Here is a 17951-nt window from a genome sequence, read left to right as displayed (position 1 = left end):
ACAGAAAATGGTCTAAGTAATATTGTTCATATTATTTGACAGAGAGCGAGGGTATCACTAGCAAAATCTCATTTAATCAAAAATTGGAAGGATATAAATAATTTGCTTGAGCAAATGAATCCCTCAAACAAAAAGTGAAGCTGGTGGGACATCCAACATGATTTGGGTTTTTTGTTTTGCATTATTTTTGTGTATATCAGAATTAAAACATTCAAAGCTTAAAGCCAAACTCTGTTCTCAATTACATTGCTGCAAGCCCCACCAAAGTCAATGGGGAATACATGAATGTAATTTGGTCCTTAATATTTAAATAAGACACATTACTATCCATACAAATCACTCAGGTCTTGAATATTGCAGGTTTGAGAGTCTCATCAGTCACAATGCAATGAAAGAGAAACATCTCTTAACTGAGACCTTGCCTTCTTGATATCACAAATTCTTCAGAAGCCAATACTTTTCCTTCACCTCTTTCTCTCTGGTTTTAGAGCCCCTTTGTCATAAGAGCACATAGGCTTCTGATGTGTCTACAGCCACTCACATCATCAAAAAAAAGGGTGGGAGTAAATGAATAATTGAGATTTTCATATCAGAGAGGGGTAGTGTAATGAGGTTCCCTTATGATGTAGTTCAGCTCTCTCCCTGAGAATGTAAAAGGAGCTTCAGAATCTCCTGAGATCCCTTCCAACCCTGATATTCTATGAATCTTAGTTTGTACAATAATTCTAATGTAATGCCAATGGGTAACTTCTGGGAGTCAGGTTAGATCCGCAAAAGGTCTTAGGCACCTAAATGCAACATTTAAGCACCACCTTGATCCTCAAACCCCCACTCATCTGATGCCTAATTCTGTAGGTGCCTAAACTTCCACCATTAAAGTCCTCTAGTTGTTAAATTTCTGCCAGTGAGCAGGTGCACAGCCATCTCAATCTAAGCACTCAGACATCTATCTCATGCCTAAGCCACAGTGGGATCCTCAAACTGCACATTCCCCCGCAGGGTCCAATCTGGTAGGCATGCTCTGAGCATGCCTAAACCCACACAAAAGAGCTGCAAGAGAATTCCCCCCCTCCAACTTTTAGCCCAAGGTTAGAGCACTAACCCAGGATGTATTGGAAAAAGTACAGCGACAAGCAACAAAAATGATTAGGGATATAGAACAGCTTCCATATGAGGGGAGATTAAAAAGACTGGGACTGTTCAGTTTAAAAGAGAGAAAACTAAAGAGGGCTATGACAGAGGTCTCTAAAATCATGAATGGTGTGGAGAAAATGAATAAGTATAACTGGATTAAAAAAAGAATTAGGTAAGTTCATGGAGGATAGGTCCATCAATGGCTATTAGCCAAGATGGTCAGGGACATAACCCCGTATTCTGGGTGTCCCTAAACCTCTACTGCCAGAATCTGGGACTGGACAACAGGGGAAAGAGCACTCGATAATTGCCCTTCTCTGTTCATTCCCTCTGAAGCATCTGGCATTGGCCACTGCTGGAAGACAGGATACTGGGCTAGGTTGAACCATTGGTCTGACCTAATATGACCATTCTTCTTTTTTTATGAACTTAAGTCTCCCTTACTAAATCTTGGAGGAGAAAGCACTAGCCATTGGTCTAGAAGGTATTCTGGGGTAGGTATTTCTCAGTCTCTCCTGTAGAAACTGTTCTATTATGTATAAATAATTTAATTTACATTGAAACAGGAGGACTGGTACCTGGGTCCACCACACACCACATGGTGCCCTAACCACTAGACTATGGAATTATTCTCACTCCTTCTCTGGCCCAATGCATATTTAACTATTTATATACCAGGAAACAGCTGCAGCAGGAGAGATTAGGAAAAACCTGTCCCAGAATATCCCTTAGTCCAGTGGTTAGGGAATTCTCCAGAGCAGGGGGAAACAAGTTCAAATCCCTTTGCACCATCATGCAGAGAGAGTAATTCAACCCAGCTCCTCCACATCCTGGGTGAATGCTCTAACTACTGGGCTAAAAGTTATAGGGCGGAGGGTAGCACCACCACTTCTGCTCCAGCATTTTTGCAAGATATGAGTTAGGTGCCTAACTCCAGCAGAGGGTTCTAAGTTTCTTTGAGGGGTGAGGTTTATGACCCACCCCTCTCCTCAGCCTTTCCCCTTGCCTAGCTTAGGCTTCTCCCTCCTCAGTGTTCTGGCTTTTGTGGATCCCCTTCTTAGATGCTTATCTCTACCCATTCACTGTATACAGCAAACTCAGGGCTGTGGAGTCCACTGGGTGGAAAGGCACCTAAGTCCCTTTGTGGATCTAGCCCACCGTGCAATCCAACTCCCATTGAAGTCAGTAGGATTCTTTCCACTAACTTTAGTGAAACTGGAGCAGGCCCAGTGAACAAAAGTACATTCAACACATTTGAGGCTGTCAAGTTTATTACTTATGGTTACACTTTCAACCCTTTGATGCAAATTTCAAACCTAATGGCCAAATAGGGCTGTTGGATGCACCTGAGCAACTCCCATTGACTTCTATGTGAGATATGTACACTTATTGAGAGCTGCAGGGCGCTGGAACAGGGGGCTAGGAGGACATAGGCCCCCCACTTTTTACCGGCCCTAAGGGCAAGCGGTGGGAAGGGGCAGAGAAGAGCGAGCAGGGAGTGGGGCCTTGGAGGAAGAGACAGGGCGGGGCCTTGGGGGGAAGGGGCGGAGCAAGGGCAGTGCCTTGGGAGGGAAAGGGCAGCGTGTGTGGGGCGGGGCCATTGTTTGGATTCCAGTGCCCCCCCCTTTTAAGAAGCTTCTGCCGCCCCTGGAGAGGAGAGCCGTGAGTATTCATCGCTATATAATATCTACTAGATATTTCTACTTTATGAGCCCAGTCCTGCACTCCTTATTCAAGCCAAGTGCTTGTTGATTCTGATGAGAATTTTGCCTCAGCAGAAGATACAGGCTCAGGCTCCTCAGTACGAAAAGAGGGACCAATACGTTGAAAAGATGATACAGGGACTAACAAAAACAATGCCCCTGATGCTCATGAAACTCTGAAGTGTTTTACAGCACTCTAGCAGTGTAAGAAGTGCCCTCAAAGAGGGTGTAAATTTAATTTATGTCCATTTTAAGGGCCCTTTATACTGAGTGTAAATGACAATCAGGCTCAGTGGGCTTACACCTAATGAAATACTAATCACAGATTTAAAAATATTTATAAGTCACTGGAAGCAGCCATTGTGTTTTGAATTACTGGGGATGGAATGGGCCAAATTCTGCCAGCACACACACATCTGCAACTCACGCTGACTTTACTGGAATTGTGTGTGTATTTCAAGACAGAATGTATACCACTGCGTTTACTACTTTGCCTCCACCTAAACAGTGTTTTTTTAAATTTAACAACTGAGTTAGATGATGGTTTATACTCTATATCAGCGGACACAGCTGGTATATGCTTAGACTAACAGAGTTTGGCCCTGTGTCTACATGTTAGAACTGTTGTTGAACTTGCAGACAGCCCTAGAGTCCTGACCCAGCAAAGCACTTAAACATGTATACAATCTCAACCATGAGAGTTGTTTCACTGAAGTCAGTGGGATTAGTCATGTGCTTAAAGTTCTGTTGGATCGAAGCCTAACTTTATAAGATAGTTGTTTGACCCTTTGATTTCAATCTGATTTTAATATTATGTGTTCCAGTTTCATTTTCTGTACTTTACTGGATTGGGGAAACTAGCGTGTAACATCTATGAGAGAACTTTTCTTAGAGCTAAGTAACTCACTTATGGATAAATTAAAGGGTCTGCCCTGTTCCCATTAAGGCCAATAAGAGTTTGGACATTGACTACAATAGGAGCAGGATTGGACCATATGGTTTTATAAACATAGCAAATTGCAAAGAAATACATTTTAAAGCAAACTGAATTTTCAGGAGGACCTTTTTCCATGATATCACCTTTAAACTTTCAAATATATTGAATACTTAGTACTTACCCTAGCAATGGATCAATCCAGTTTTCTTTTACATAAAGAGAATCATATATCTGACTCCATTCATCTTTTATCCATGTACTCAAATTCAAGACATTGAAGAAGAATCTAAGAAACTAACAAGAGATTACTTTAATGAACTGAAAACTTGAGTTACATGCAATATTTACATGGAGATTACACAGTTTTTCTTAGAAACACTGATGCAGACTTTGCTTGTGTATTATACTATAATTGTAATTAATACACACCCCAGTATTTGTAGTTTCATTTCAGTTTTGTTGCAGCAATCTTATGTCCTGAAGCCATACCTTGTGAGATATTAATAAGTTCTAAAATCTTTTTGTGGACCTGAAAAACAACCCCATGTTCACAGTAATATGATGTTTTGATGCAGTGTGACCTTATTTCCAAATTACGGCCTGTTAAAACATCATAATACTGGGACACAAATTGTGTCCGGAAAAAAACCGGGTACTGTAAAGCTATGATTCTAGTTTAGTAAACCTAGCTATACAATAAAGATGACTCTAACACAATTAATTTCCTGTTTCCATTGAACTAGAAGATTGAAATTTGGGACACTCACACATTGTGGGCCTCTGAATACTGGAAAAAAGAAGATTCAACATTTGAACTTCCACTTTTCTACTGGAGTTCACCAAAAGGTCATCAGCCGTTCTATAGAATTTTAACTATTTAATTGGCCTTTTGAACTAGAATCTTGAAATATGGTATTCTCGTTCATTATGGGCCACTGATTTCAGGAAAAATTCCAAATCTGAACTTTGACCTTTCCATCACAGTCCTTAGAAATGAAAGCAATGGAACTGACAGTGAGTGGGGAAAAATCTTGCGAGGCCTGCACTTTGCTAACTATAGGCCTGACGGGGCCATTTCTAAGGAAGTATCTAGGGATTTTGTCTCATTTTTAACTATTACACATCTGGAAGGATCAACTGTCCAGGCAGCCTACTTTAATGACTAGAGGACGTTCCAATTTAGTCAGATGGGACTCCCATCTTAGCTGTACACTACTACATCCTATAGCACAGGGGTAGGCAACCTATGGCACACGTGCCAAAGGCGACACACGAGCTGATTTTCAGTAGCACTCACACTGCCCGGGTTCTGGCCATCGGTCCGGGGGGGCTCTGCATTTTAATTTAATTTTAAATGAAGCTTCTTAAACATTTTAAAAACCTTATTTACTTTACATACAACAATAGTTTAGTTATATATTATAGACTGATAGAAAGAGACCTTCTAAAAACGTTAAAAGGTATTACTGGCACGCAAAACCTTAAATTAGAGTGAATAAATGAAGACTCAGCACACCACTTCTGAAAGGCTGCCAAGCCCTGCTATAGCATATTGGCTGGGTGGCTGAAGAACCTAGTCCATCAATCTCTGGAAAACCACAGACACTCCATTCAGCCCCAAAAGGCCTGGCATGAAAATGAAATAAACCTTAGGGTATGGATAATGTTGTTTTATTTGTGAGTCTAATTTTTGTGGAACACTTTTTTGTTAGCTCTACAGCAATGAGATATATGTTTCCTCTTCGCCAGTCTAGCAAAACATTCTCCCGGCATATAGGGAAATGTAGGATCTTCCCCTGTGGAATCAATAGGTCTGATTCCCTACTACTTTGCATCTTATATTGTCATTACATCTGTGCAATCTGGATGTAAAACAGTACCGTGTTAGCACAGTAACATTTTACACACACTTTGCACAGGTGTAAATGTCATTACATAGGGCAGGCATGGGGAACCTACGGCCCGTGGGCCAGATCCGGCCTGTTGCTTAATTTCATCCGGCCACACCTCACCCCGCCCGCCCTGCGCTCCAGCCGGGAAGTGGGTTTGGGGGCTCGCCCCACTCCGCCCACCTGGCACTCCAGCTGGGGAGCGGAGTTGGGGGCTCGCCCCTCTCTGACCGTCCAGCGCTCCAGCCGGGGAGTGGGGTTGGGGGCTCGCCCCGCTCTGACATCTGGCGCTCCAGCTGGGGAACGGGGTCGGGGGCTTGCCCTGCTCTGACCATCCGGCACTCCAGCTGGCAAGGGTGATGGTGGTTGGGGGCAGGGGCGTGCCCACACACAAGCCCCTGTGCCCTGACCCTGCTCCCTGGCGGTAGCGCCAGGTGGGCAGAATGGGGCAAGCCCCCGCACCCTGACCCGGCATGGGGCTCCCATTTTTTTCGGGCCCCACAATTGGCTGGGGCTCCTGGGCACACCCCCTTGGCCCAGTGGCTAATTCGCCACTGGAAGTAGGGTGGGTGAGCAAGCGAGTGGCCCAGCGGTGGCAGAGGAATGCTCAAAAAAGGTAGGCCTGCTGCTTGGGGAACCAGGCTTGGTGTGGGGCAGTGGGATGGGAGCCATTGCCGCTGGAGAGCGGCATTTCCTCTCAGAGCTGGGTGCGTGCCTGGGGCCCCCCAATTGGCTGGTGCGCCTGGGTCCATCACCCCCGCAAGGCCAGCTGGAGGGGGCAGGGGAGAGGCGGCCCCAATCCATCCTGCCGCCCACCCCCCACGCCACTCCCTGTCATTGGGCCCATCCAAGTGTCCTGTCCTGGCTACTCCACTGGGCTGTCCACCCCAGAGCAGGGAGAGGACAGCTCCTCTCTGTCCGGTTCTGGGGAGGAGCCTCCCCCACCCTCCTGGGCTTCCTGCACTTGGCTATGGGCCCCCCAGAAATATACTGACAAACCGGGGGGCAATTCAGAGAAGAGCCACACGACAACACCAGGGGATGGTAGGGATGATTTACGGTAAGAACTGCATCACAGTGTCTGATCCAAAGACCAGGGTAGTCAACGGCATAGGTTTTGGATCAGACCCTTGCTTTTTATTTGTGATTGATTTTTTTCTGTGGGTCAGTGGCCCCGATAGACAAAAGGTTCCCCACCCCTGACATAGGGCACAAGGCAGAAGAGAATCAGGTCCAATGTCACAGTATTCTTCCATAGTGGTGATGTACTGAAGGCCTTATCTACACACTAAATTGCACCAGTTAATCTAAAGGTGTGTTTTTAAATTGATTTAGTTAAACCAATACTTGTGTCAAGGACTGATGCTCTTTGGCAGACCCTTCTTTCCATATGGATTCTTTTCCTCCTTCCCTTCCTGCATCCTTGATATCCCTCTCACTCAGCCCACCCCAACAGGCAGCAATCAATTGTGCATTGCGCTACCACCTGCCGCTGTGCCTCTGATTCACTGCTCTGTCTCAGCTCCCTCTGACTGCAGGGACTAGACCCCCTGGATCTTGCTTAATCATCCTCTGCATGGTGCTTGCAGCTACCATTTCAAGGCAGATGAAACAATAATCTATACCGATAAAAGATAATGAATCAGTTCTTACCCAAAGCAGACAAAGTTTATAAAAAAAAATAAGTTCAGATCAATTGACTTTTAACAACTCTTGTTCTTGAGTTGGCAGCAACTACCAGTTCATGATTTTCTAACTGTTATCTTTAGCAGGTGGGACAAGATGGGTGAACTAATATATTTTAACGAGGAGTCCTTGTGGCACCTTAGAGACTAACAAATTTATTTGGGCATAAGCTTTCATGGGGAAATGATGCTGCTTTTCCACAATTTCAGCCCGTGCACATCGGTGGAAGCACTGTAGGTAGAAGTTCAGTCTGTTGTTTTGACCATCAGGAGGAGTTCATGTAGAATCTTTCTTCTTGTAGCATTGGTAGGAAGGTTTCTGTGGGTTAGTGTGCTGTTCAGTGTGTGGTGGAAATATTCCTTGAGTCAGAGACAGTGAAAGTAGGATTCCAGGTCACCGCAGAACTACATCATGTTCATGGGGGTGGTGGGGCAGAAGGAGAGGCCCCAAGATAGGACAGACTCTTCTGCCGGGCTAAGAGTATAACTGGATAGATTAACAATATTATTGGGTGAGTTAAGGGTACCACTGTTGTGGCCTCTTGTGGCATGTAGGCGTTTAGATAGTTGTGTCCTTTTTCCTCTGTAAAGAAGCAAAGTGTGTGTTGTAAATGACTTGTTTAGTTTTTGTAAAGTCCAGCCACGAGCAGTTTGTTTGGAAGGTTGTTTTTTTATGAGAGTCTCCAGTTTTGAGAGCTCATTCTTGATCTTCTCCTTGACACCATCAAATTAGGCCTGAATAAAGACTGGGAGTGACTGGGTCACTACAAAAAGTAATTTTCCCTCTGTTGATACTCACACCTTCTTGTCAACCATTGGGAATGGGCCACCTCCACCCTGATTGAATTGGCCTCGTTAGCACTGATCCCCCCACTTGGTAAGGCAACTCCCATCTTTTCATGTGCTGTATATTTATACCTGCCTACTGTATTTTTCACTCCATGCATCCAATTAATTGGGTTATAGCCCATGAAAGCTTATGCCCAAATAAATTTGTTAGTCTCTAAGGTGCCACAAAGACTCCTTGTTGTTTTTGCTGATACAGACTAACACAGTTACCCCACTGAAACCTGTAACATATTTTATTGGACCAACTCCTGTTGGTGAGAGAGAGACAAGCTTGCCTCCCTCACCAACAGAAGTTAGTCCAGTAAAAGATATTACATCACTCTCCCCTCCCCTGGTCTTGCTAATATCCTGGGACCGACATGGCTTCAACATTACATACATCTTTAACAGATGGCTATTGTCCCTGCAGGCTTCCTGCTGGTAGTCCAATTACATACTGGCCATGAAGATTTCACACTCTATTAGGGAAAAATGGGTAAGTAAGTAATCAAACACTATGAGTTGTCTAAAATATACAGAGAGTTGTGAAAGGTATAATTAGATATTTCTACTGTAATGTACATTTTAGTGACCAGTGTGTTCTTGCCTGAGTCCTCAGGGACAGACAAAACAGGAGGAATCAGGGGTTTGTGTGTGAGTCTGTAGAGGCTCTTTATGTGCCATGCCAGAGAAGGCTTTGAATGCCACTCTTGGACACACATTCCAGAGTATGCCAAGCTCCAGCTCTGATTAGGAGATTGTTTGTGCCAAAGTTCACAAATCGGCCTTAACGATCCACGTCATAGGGTTGCACAGAGTGTAAGTGTGGGTAGAATCCAGCCCCATGAAACTATAGTGCATTTTTCATTCCTTAACAATGGGAACTTTTGTGTTTTGTTGACCAATTATTTAATGAGTCATGAGAAAAATTCCATTGCATTTCAGCCCTCCTTTTGGTCACTTGTAAGTAGGTAGCATCCTCATTAGTGAGTATTTGTGTCTTTGCTATTACAACACCTATCTTCTGATGTTATCAGTATCAAATCTGTAAGGGAAGTCACAGAGCTATCATTTTGGTAATGACCTTATTTTGCTTACTCATCTTGAAAAACACATTGCCTGGTACAAAGATAATTTCTTCACTGATAGCCTGTCCTCAAGTGCTCCAAGTTTCACTACTCAGAGAATACAAGCCAGATTCATCCCTCATGTAATTCCACTGAAACCAATGGAATTACACCAGGGATTAATCTTGCCCACTGTTATGCTTTAATATATTACTGAAGTAATAAAATAGTATGTGACCATGTAATTAAAGAGAGTATTTTAATGCATACAGGCCGGGGGAGGAGGGGTGAATTGAAGTTGGTTATGTACTTCACTTTGCAACCAGAACAATTTTAATGTAGTTTTTGTGTAGAGTATTTCCTAAGTTTTTAAAAAACCAAACTGAAAAAAACAAAATTCCATCACATGGAATCATACTGACACCCACTTGGGTCATCAGTACGGTAGGAACCTTTATATACACAGCACAGACCTCAGCCATGTGAACTAACGAAGTAACTGATAATGGTAGCAGGTTGTCATGCTCCCTGTGGACCTGCCACGACTGCTTTTTATAATGGGGCGTGTTAGGCAATCTTAACTTAGGCATTATTACATGCATAACCCATAATACAGTAATAATAATTTAAAATACCTAGCGCTTTTCACCAGTAGATCTCAAAGCGCATTACAAACAAAGTCACTATTATTAGCAGTGGTCAAGGTTGAAGGGATTCAGAATGTGAGACAGAACAAAACAGATGCCTTGAAGGCTAAAAATAAACAAAACACTAAGTCAGTATGCATTTTTGTGCTGATCAGTTATTGCGGCACAGCACTATAGTCAGCAGAGTGCTAAAATGCCATAAAAATAAAGGGGTGTAAGGCTAATGGCACAATATATTTCAAAGTTATTTTCTTAATTTTTTACTCTCTTTTGTCCTTGTCTCTAACATACAAACCCTTCAATTTCCTCACATGCATATAAGAATAATACAGATTAATAAAAATAATAAGTCCCGATCCAGCAACCAATAGGCAAATCATCTTTTCTCATAAGAGGAATCCCACTGAGATTGCAGGATTGGAACCTATCCCTGTATAGGGCCTTAAAGAGCTCTTGTATGTTCTCTTATCACATGCATAGATTCCATGTTTAGATTCCTAATGCATAGATTCCTAATTTTCCATTCAGACTGAAATGTGTCTAGTATCCCTAATTATTTTGCTTAAATCAAAATGCCCAGCCATATACTGGTATGGAGGGAGGGTTTTTCCTCTATTTTATCAGCATTTTCAAATATGGATCCCATCTTGTAATTCTTACTCACACAAGTAGAGCTTATTCAAGTAGTCCCCTAGACTTCAAAAAGATTACTGATATGAGTAAGGACTACTTGCATAATTAAGAGTCACACAATTGGGCCCATGATCTGCAGAAACATCTCCTTTTATCTTCATTAGATAAAGTAAATCTGTTTAAGTAATATACATGAAATATTAGTTTGCATCTCAACTGAAAGGCAAGATGAACTCAGGACAGGAGGATCTTAGCATGTTGTCTATAGGTCAGCATCCTCAAAGTGTATCCCAGAATTCTGTCTGCCACCCTCATGCTGTTGCTACGGCTGCAAATCTGCCTTCTGTTGTTTTTGTCCCTGTTACTGGGGGACCAACTGATGCTTCTAAATCCTCTGCTGCAGGTGCATTCATATAATCTAGCATCACTCTGGAGACAAAAATGCTTCTCTGATGCAAGAGGAGAAAAGCGAGATAGTATAGTGATTACAGCCTGATAAGATACTTAGGTAGAAAAAAAAAATATGTATCAAAAGAAACAGTGTGGAAGGTCACCCTATACTACACCTTCCTTTATGGAATAGATATATTGTACACAAGGAAGGAGAAAATAAATGTGTGTGGATCAAAATAGTGTCAGTGACATTGGCACTTCAGCCATCTAAGGTTAAGAGAATGGAATCATTGAGCGGTAACTAGTATGGATTAGAAAGCAGATGTTGTGCAAAGTAAAATATTATTGATATCCACATGAACTCCAGAAGTGTCCAAACCACTTGTTTCCCCCCAGGAATCTTTACAAAGAGGCCTGGGGGTTGGGAGAACTTTTTAAACAAAAGTGTCATTTGCCCATCAGATTTTGATAATCTTCCTAGCCACTTCTCCTCTATTCTTATCTCTAACAATTAATGAACGACATCATTACTGTCTGAACTGACTTTATGGAAACACTCCATGCCAAGGCCTTTTCAAGCACTACGCAGCCAGCCTAGCCTGCTCCCTTCTCTTATACTATATGACAACTATGCTCATTGGAAAGGCAATGAGTGTGCAGGGTAATAAGTATAAAGACTATGCAGATAAATCCAAGTTATCTGAAATTTGCCTTTCCCCTGAATCCAGATTTATTTATGAACGGAAATACCAATTGCCCAAAACCTCAGTGTTTTGGATGTCTCCTCAGACATCTAGACAATCAGAGCTTACCTGTGGTACATCCATGTAGTATAATTTTTATTGCTTTACATGGAAAGAAATCATGAACATGTAGTATAAACTGAGCATGACTTTGGAAGTACAGCAGTTTTGTGCTAGCAGAATATTGATTTCCCATAATTTAACCAAAAGACATTCATATAGTCTTATTTAAATTAACTCAGAAGCTGAAAAGTTCAGAGTGTAAGTGAAGGAAGAACAGTACCCACAGTTTTTAAAATCACAGCAAAGAACTATAGACTCAAAGATAATTAATCAAACAATATGAAAACACGGTGTGATGTTAGTTTAAAATTTTTGCTCAAGTGAAATTACTTTCATTACCTTATGCATTTTAGCAATGTCCAGAGATTTGACAATTCTGCTGAATTGCTGAAGACCAAGCTCCTCCAGTTGAAAAGTGGCCAAATAGCAAATAACTATCAAAAGACACATATATTTAAAATACAATGGGCAATGTGCTACAGAAAGTATTTATATTTATTACACTTTTGGATTTTGACCATGGCTATGGCTGAAACCAAATCACACGACTCACTTTTGGCACTTTCATAATTAATAACTCTGAAATATTTTTTCACTTTTGTCTGTATCACTGGGCTATATAATTATTGCAATTAAAAAGACATCCCTGTTTATCTTATCACAGTAGACTCTCAGATACTATAGTTATTTCCTATTTTGTGCCAGATTCTCAGCTGGTGTAAATCAATATAGCTCCATTGGAATTACACAAGCTGAAGAGCTGGTCTTTTAACTACAGAAAAATACAAAACAAACCCCAGTTATTTGAAGGCAGCAGCATAGCCTTCAGACAATTGAAAGTTTGCATATTTGGAAGATCAACTCCTGCAAAGTTTAGAAGCTCTGTAGGGCTAAAGCTAAACTCCTAAAGATGTTCTGTGCCTCGCAGGAACAGAACTCAAGGCAGGCCAAGGTGCTGGGGAGGAAAGGGACCAAATGGGTCCTGAGTACCACTGGTCAAAAATTTTCTGACAGAATGTTTTTCTGTTTGAAATGCTGTTTCTTTGGAACTGAAACTTTTTGTGGGAATGTGTTGCTTTCAATGAAGTTTTGCTCCTAAAAAAGGAAGAAAAGCATTTTGGTAAGCTCAAAACATTCCATTTAGACTTTTCAGAATGGGACATTTCAACTTTTTATTTCAATACAACTTTTCATCTTGAAATTTATTCTTTTATGTAGAAATTTTTTTAAAAAGTTTAAATTTAAATGTAACATTTCAATTGATCCAAAACATTTTTTTCCCCAAAAATATTGCTTCCTGTGAAATTGAGGTCCCCACACAGTTCTAGTCCTGAGCAAACAGGGGCCAATGAAGGAAAAGATAGAGAAGTGTAGAGTTGTGCCCAAAACTGGCAGACGCTTCTCTGGTGTTTCTCTGATCCGGTGAAGCTAAGGAACCCTTGTAGCACAGTGATAACCCTGAGGAACATACCAGGCTTTAGCTGATTTGCCTATAGTGCAGTATCTCAGATACCACAGCATGGTAACTATTAGTACATCTTGACCAATGTGCTGGAGGCAACTCAGTGTATGGTAACAGAATTTCAATCCTCTGTTTCAGCATAGCAACGCAGTTAAGTGGTCTTAGTGGAATATAGATGTATCTTATAAGAGCATTATTAAATTCAAATCTGCTCACATATAGCAACAGCCATGATAAGCAGCTTTGATAATCCAAGTGTCAATGAAGCTTGGCCAGGAGCGTCACAAGCAGCTTAGAAAAATCTAAGCCAATGACCTTTAGTCTCTGAACTTGTTGATAAGGGAAAATATTCAGGGACACCCTCCCCACTTCCCTCTGATTAACGGAGGTCTTTGACAGAACCAGTCCTGCCAATCCAATAACAGCAATACTCAGCTTAAATGGTAAAATGTATGTGCTTCAGACACTGAAAAACATAAGCCTTTTGTTTATGATGGAGAAGTGTGGATAATTAGCTATCATTCAAAATTTTCTTGGATGTACAATGAATCTGAATCATGATAGCGGAGGTTCACATTTAGCTATTCATTTTCTGAACTTGAAGGTTTTCATAAATTTGCTTAAATTTCTGAGGCCCAGGATGGGTCTCAGACTGTCTCTCTTTTGGGCACTAGGAAATATTTGGAGTAAAATGCCTACCCTTGGTGCACTAGAGGAACCCCTTCTATAGCTCCCTTTGTGGAATGGAGCTTATTTCCTCCCATGGAAGTGTCTCATGAGAGGGAGATGGAAGTGAGAAGGCTTGGTATAAAATGTGATTGAGTAACTGCCTCTGATGGAATCTAGTACTCAGCAATATAACGTGAACTTGCACCAGGCATCACAGAAGGTCAAGAGATGTGGTCCAAATTGCATAGATAGAAGTGTGTGGCTCTCAACTGTCTTGCCCACAATGTTGCATAACCACCAGCAGCAGGACAATATGCAGTCTGTATCATGGACTTTTTGCAGGAGCAATCCTGGAAAAGGTAGAAGATTGGTATCTTCTCTGGGATGGAGTGCTCTGCTACTGCTGAACAGAAGGAGATTGCCTGTGGAACTGAAACATATAAGGAATTTTCTTTTCTGAAGTGATGAGGCCTGGAAAAGCCCTAGAGACTGGGCTTTAATGCTCTTGGTTTTAATTTCTGCAGAATCTTATCCATTTTATCACTAAAATGAGCTGAAGCCTCAAAGTGGAGTTCTTCTATCAGTTTTGGGGACTCTGCAGCAAGGCCTGATGACCTAACCCATTAATATCTCCTTAGAGCAATGCCAGTGGCCATAGCTTTGGTAATAGAGTCTGAAATGTCATAAACTGCCCTCAGCATGTCCTGGGTATGTCTATCTTCAGTGGCCAAACTTTGTCGCTTCCCTTGGTTCATCCAATAAGGAGTACTGAATAGGGTTAATGGAGTCCCATAACACATAGTTATATCTGAACACGAGAGTTGGCAGTTTGCCACTTGGCAACACAGATGTGGAAAAGTAAACTTTTCTTCCAATAGCATCCAGTCTACGTCCTTCTCTCTGTAAAGGGAGCAGTCACGGATGCTCTGTTACTTTTAGATAATTCCTGGGCTGTAGAGATCAGCATGGAATCAGCCAATTGATGTTGTAACAATAATTGGACCTCTGAAGGTATAGGATACATACAATCAGCCCTTTTTGATACTAGTGGTGAGGACATAGAAAAGAGCCAAATGTCTTCTGCTGGCTTGAATAGTCCTGGGAGATTAGGAAAAGTGACTTTGTCTTTTGTCTGCAATTCCATGATGTCAAAAAGGATATCAGATGGTGCAGACCCCTCAGTCTGTAACTAAAGGGTATTAGTAATTCTCTCTGTCAGCTCCTGAAATTGCTTTTGTTCATCATGAGGAGAGACAAAGTCCCAATTTGATCCTCAGGGGACATACCATTGGTATAATACTCGATGGCTGACTGCTCCACTTCCTCTGAAGAAGTCTCCTCACAGTCATCATACAGATGCCACTCTTTTTGGGGAGGCAATGTTGTCAGCGCCAACAGCGCTGGTTTTATCTGTGCTGATTGAACCATGGGTATCCTTGAAGGTGGTGGGGCCTGAGATAAGGTCCATACCAGGAAAGCTCTCAGTGCCAAAGAAGGTTCCTCTAGTGCTGGAAGAGGATCGGTGTTGATGTTCTTGATGCTGCTGAACTTGGTGCCGTAGTGGTTTCAGTAGCATAGAGTAAAGACTTAAACCCCTGAAGGTCAAGAAAACTGTGCACTGGGACACTACAAGAACTTCTCATTGACTTAGGAGCCTAAGTCTCATTTTTAAAAGTGACTTAATCCATATTGTAGTCTAAGTCAGTTAAGCATTACAATGCTAAATGGAAAAATGCCTAGTAAATACCTTTCAAAATCTGGGCCTACCTAATAATAAAATAGGCTAACTAGCTCACAGAAAAGAGAGAATTCTGTTTAGCCGTCTGTGTCATTGGTAAAGAAACTCAGGTGGTCATCCTAGCAGGTGCGTGCTCCTGTAAGATCCCTCTCTCAGCAGACATGTCTTTGTTATACAATTCTGCAGTGCCATGATAGAAGTGCTAGACCCCGAAAGTGGGACAGCACAGAGGCTGTTGAAAAAAATGTTTAAGTGAAATCTGCACCACCTGGATACTTTATTTTCTTCTAGTGATGGACATGATCATGTATGTGAACTGTACCATCAGTCTAACTTTCAGCCAAATTCTGCAGACCTTACTCAGGCAAAACTCCCATCAGTGGGAGTTTGGACTGAGAAAGGATTTCAGGATTTGGCCTTTAGGTTGTAAGATCACTGGTCAATGACCAAGTCTTTATATTTTGTACAGCACTGAGCAAAATGATAATGCTTATCATATAATCTAATCATAACACTTGAACTGAAATAATGCATCTTTTTAATGTTCCATAGTTATACTACATTATGTAGCTTAAAAGAATACCTACCCACATAGAGACTGCGCTCAGAAAACAGGCAATGCTTCCCATCTCGAACAAAAAATGCATTGACTACTATGTCCAATAAAGGTTTATATTCAATACATCCAGCTAGAGTCTCCAACACAAATGTTCCATCTGTCACATTAAGGGTCTAGAAGGATACCCAAAAAACAAACAAACAAAAACAGTAGTGATGAATGAATTCAGGGAACAAACTATTACATCAAACAGCACTGACTGAGGTGGAGGAGGCATAATTATTTTAAAGATGCATACAACTAAGAAGTTAATGTCCTTTGTAAAGCAAAATTAAAAGAAAAAAATCTTTGACTTTCAGTTAATCTGCTGACATGCATTTATCAAAAAACCTCAAATGATGTGTGAAAGTCAACAGTTAATGCAAAGAAAATGTAAATGTAATGTAATGTATCATCCTTAAGCTATGATCAATGACTAACTCACCCAATAGAATGGGGAACCTCCTATGAGATTTTGCTCTTGCAGGGGGAAATTCATGTTACCTACATGATGCCAAGTAATGTGGCTGTATGCAGGTAAAGTGTGTGTAGTTTGGGGAGGTGAAATCAAGCCCAGAATCAGGGCAGGGACCCTGGGAAGTACCCCTCTGAGGTTGCTACTTTAACCTATAGGATGGAGAAAGTGGCCACAGGCCATCCATACCATTCATTCTGCATGTGCAAGTCCCAGGATCCTTGTTAATGCAGATTCTGTGCATATTACCTCATTGGTCTCCATTGTCACTGTGATGTGACGCTCCATATTCTTTATAGAAATATGCTTATGATATGAATATGGCATAACTAAGATATATTTTATGCAAGATGGCTCATGTAAGATATCATTGGAAAGATTATGATTTACTGAATGTGATTATCCAATTTGTATGCATGTATCATTTCCGTATCTGGAGTTAGGAATATTGACTATGTTACAATTACAACTGTGGTTATGCTTGGAGAAACCCACCAGATAGTAAGCAATCAGCCTTAATGGACGATTAGGAAAAAGACAACAAGCCTTCGAAGATGTGGATCCCCCCCATCTTCCAGGAGTTCCTTCCTGTGGACATTGCAAATAAACCTGGTTTCATTGTTGTTTTGACACTGCAAGGTCATGTGATAATGTCACCTGGTAAAAAGTACTACCTTGGACACTGCTGGTACTTTTCCTCTGGAAACAAAGGTTTCCCGCCTTATGTAAATTCTATTTAAGGCTGGGGAGTAAGGCAAACTGGACTCCATTGCCTTCCTGCCCAAGAAGAAAGACAGCTGAAAGTACCTGAAGAGACAAAGGAACTGAGCTGAGGGAAAGGCAAGGGCTGAGTCTAGTTTATAAAGAGAAATAACTGGAACTCTAAGCTACAGAAACTCTGCAACTTGCCTGAAACAACAGTTAGGGTGAGAAATTACATTTTGTAACCTGTTTCTTGAGTGTATTAAGCCTAGCTTGCGTGTTTTGTTTTATTTGTTCAGTAATCTGCTTTGTTCTGTTTGCTATCCCTTATCACTTAAAATACATCTTTTACAGTTAATAAACTTGGTTTTAGTTTATTTCAAAACCCAGTTTGTGCAATTCATAGGGGGCGGGAGGGCAAAAAGCTGTGCATATCTCACTCCACATTGCGGGAGAGGGTACATTTTTATGAGCTTGCGCTGTACAGATCTTTCTATACAGCACAAGACAATATTATTTTAGGTTTACTCCCCAAAGGGGGTCTGCACTTGAGTGTTGGGAAATTTCCTAGCTGAATCTTCCCAT

At 41.6% G+C, this 17951-nt stretch overlaps 1 protein-coding gene across 1 annotated transcript in view; it reads right to left on the bottom strand.

Moving 5' to 3' along the window:
- The window catches only part of CFAP99 (cilia and flagella associated protein 99), a gene marked incomplete at its 5' end in the record, with an annotated part of 88213 nt that overhangs the window by 51906 nt on the left and 18356 nt on the right, over positions 1 to 17951 (bottom strand). The window contains 3 exons of the mRNA XM_054029683.1: positions 3956 to 4068; positions 12062 to 12156; positions 16179 to 16323. Coding sequence (XP_053885658.1) covers positions 3956 to 4068; positions 12062 to 12156; positions 16179 to 16323 — 353 coding nt within the window. The remainder of the gene's footprint in view (positions 1 to 3955; positions 4069 to 12061; positions 12157 to 16178; positions 16324 to 17951) is intronic.

Source organism: Malaclemys terrapin, chromosome 5, assembly GCF_027887155.1.
Source record: "Malaclemys terrapin pileata isolate rMalTer1 chromosome 5, rMalTer1.hap1, whole genome shotgun sequence".
In the NCBI taxonomy this organism is placed as follows: domain Eukaryota; kingdom Metazoa; phylum Chordata; order Testudines; family Emydidae; genus Malaclemys; species Malaclemys terrapin.
The sequence above is the reverse complement of the archived record's forward strand: the minus strand, read 5'-3'. Positions and strand labels throughout refer to the sequence as shown.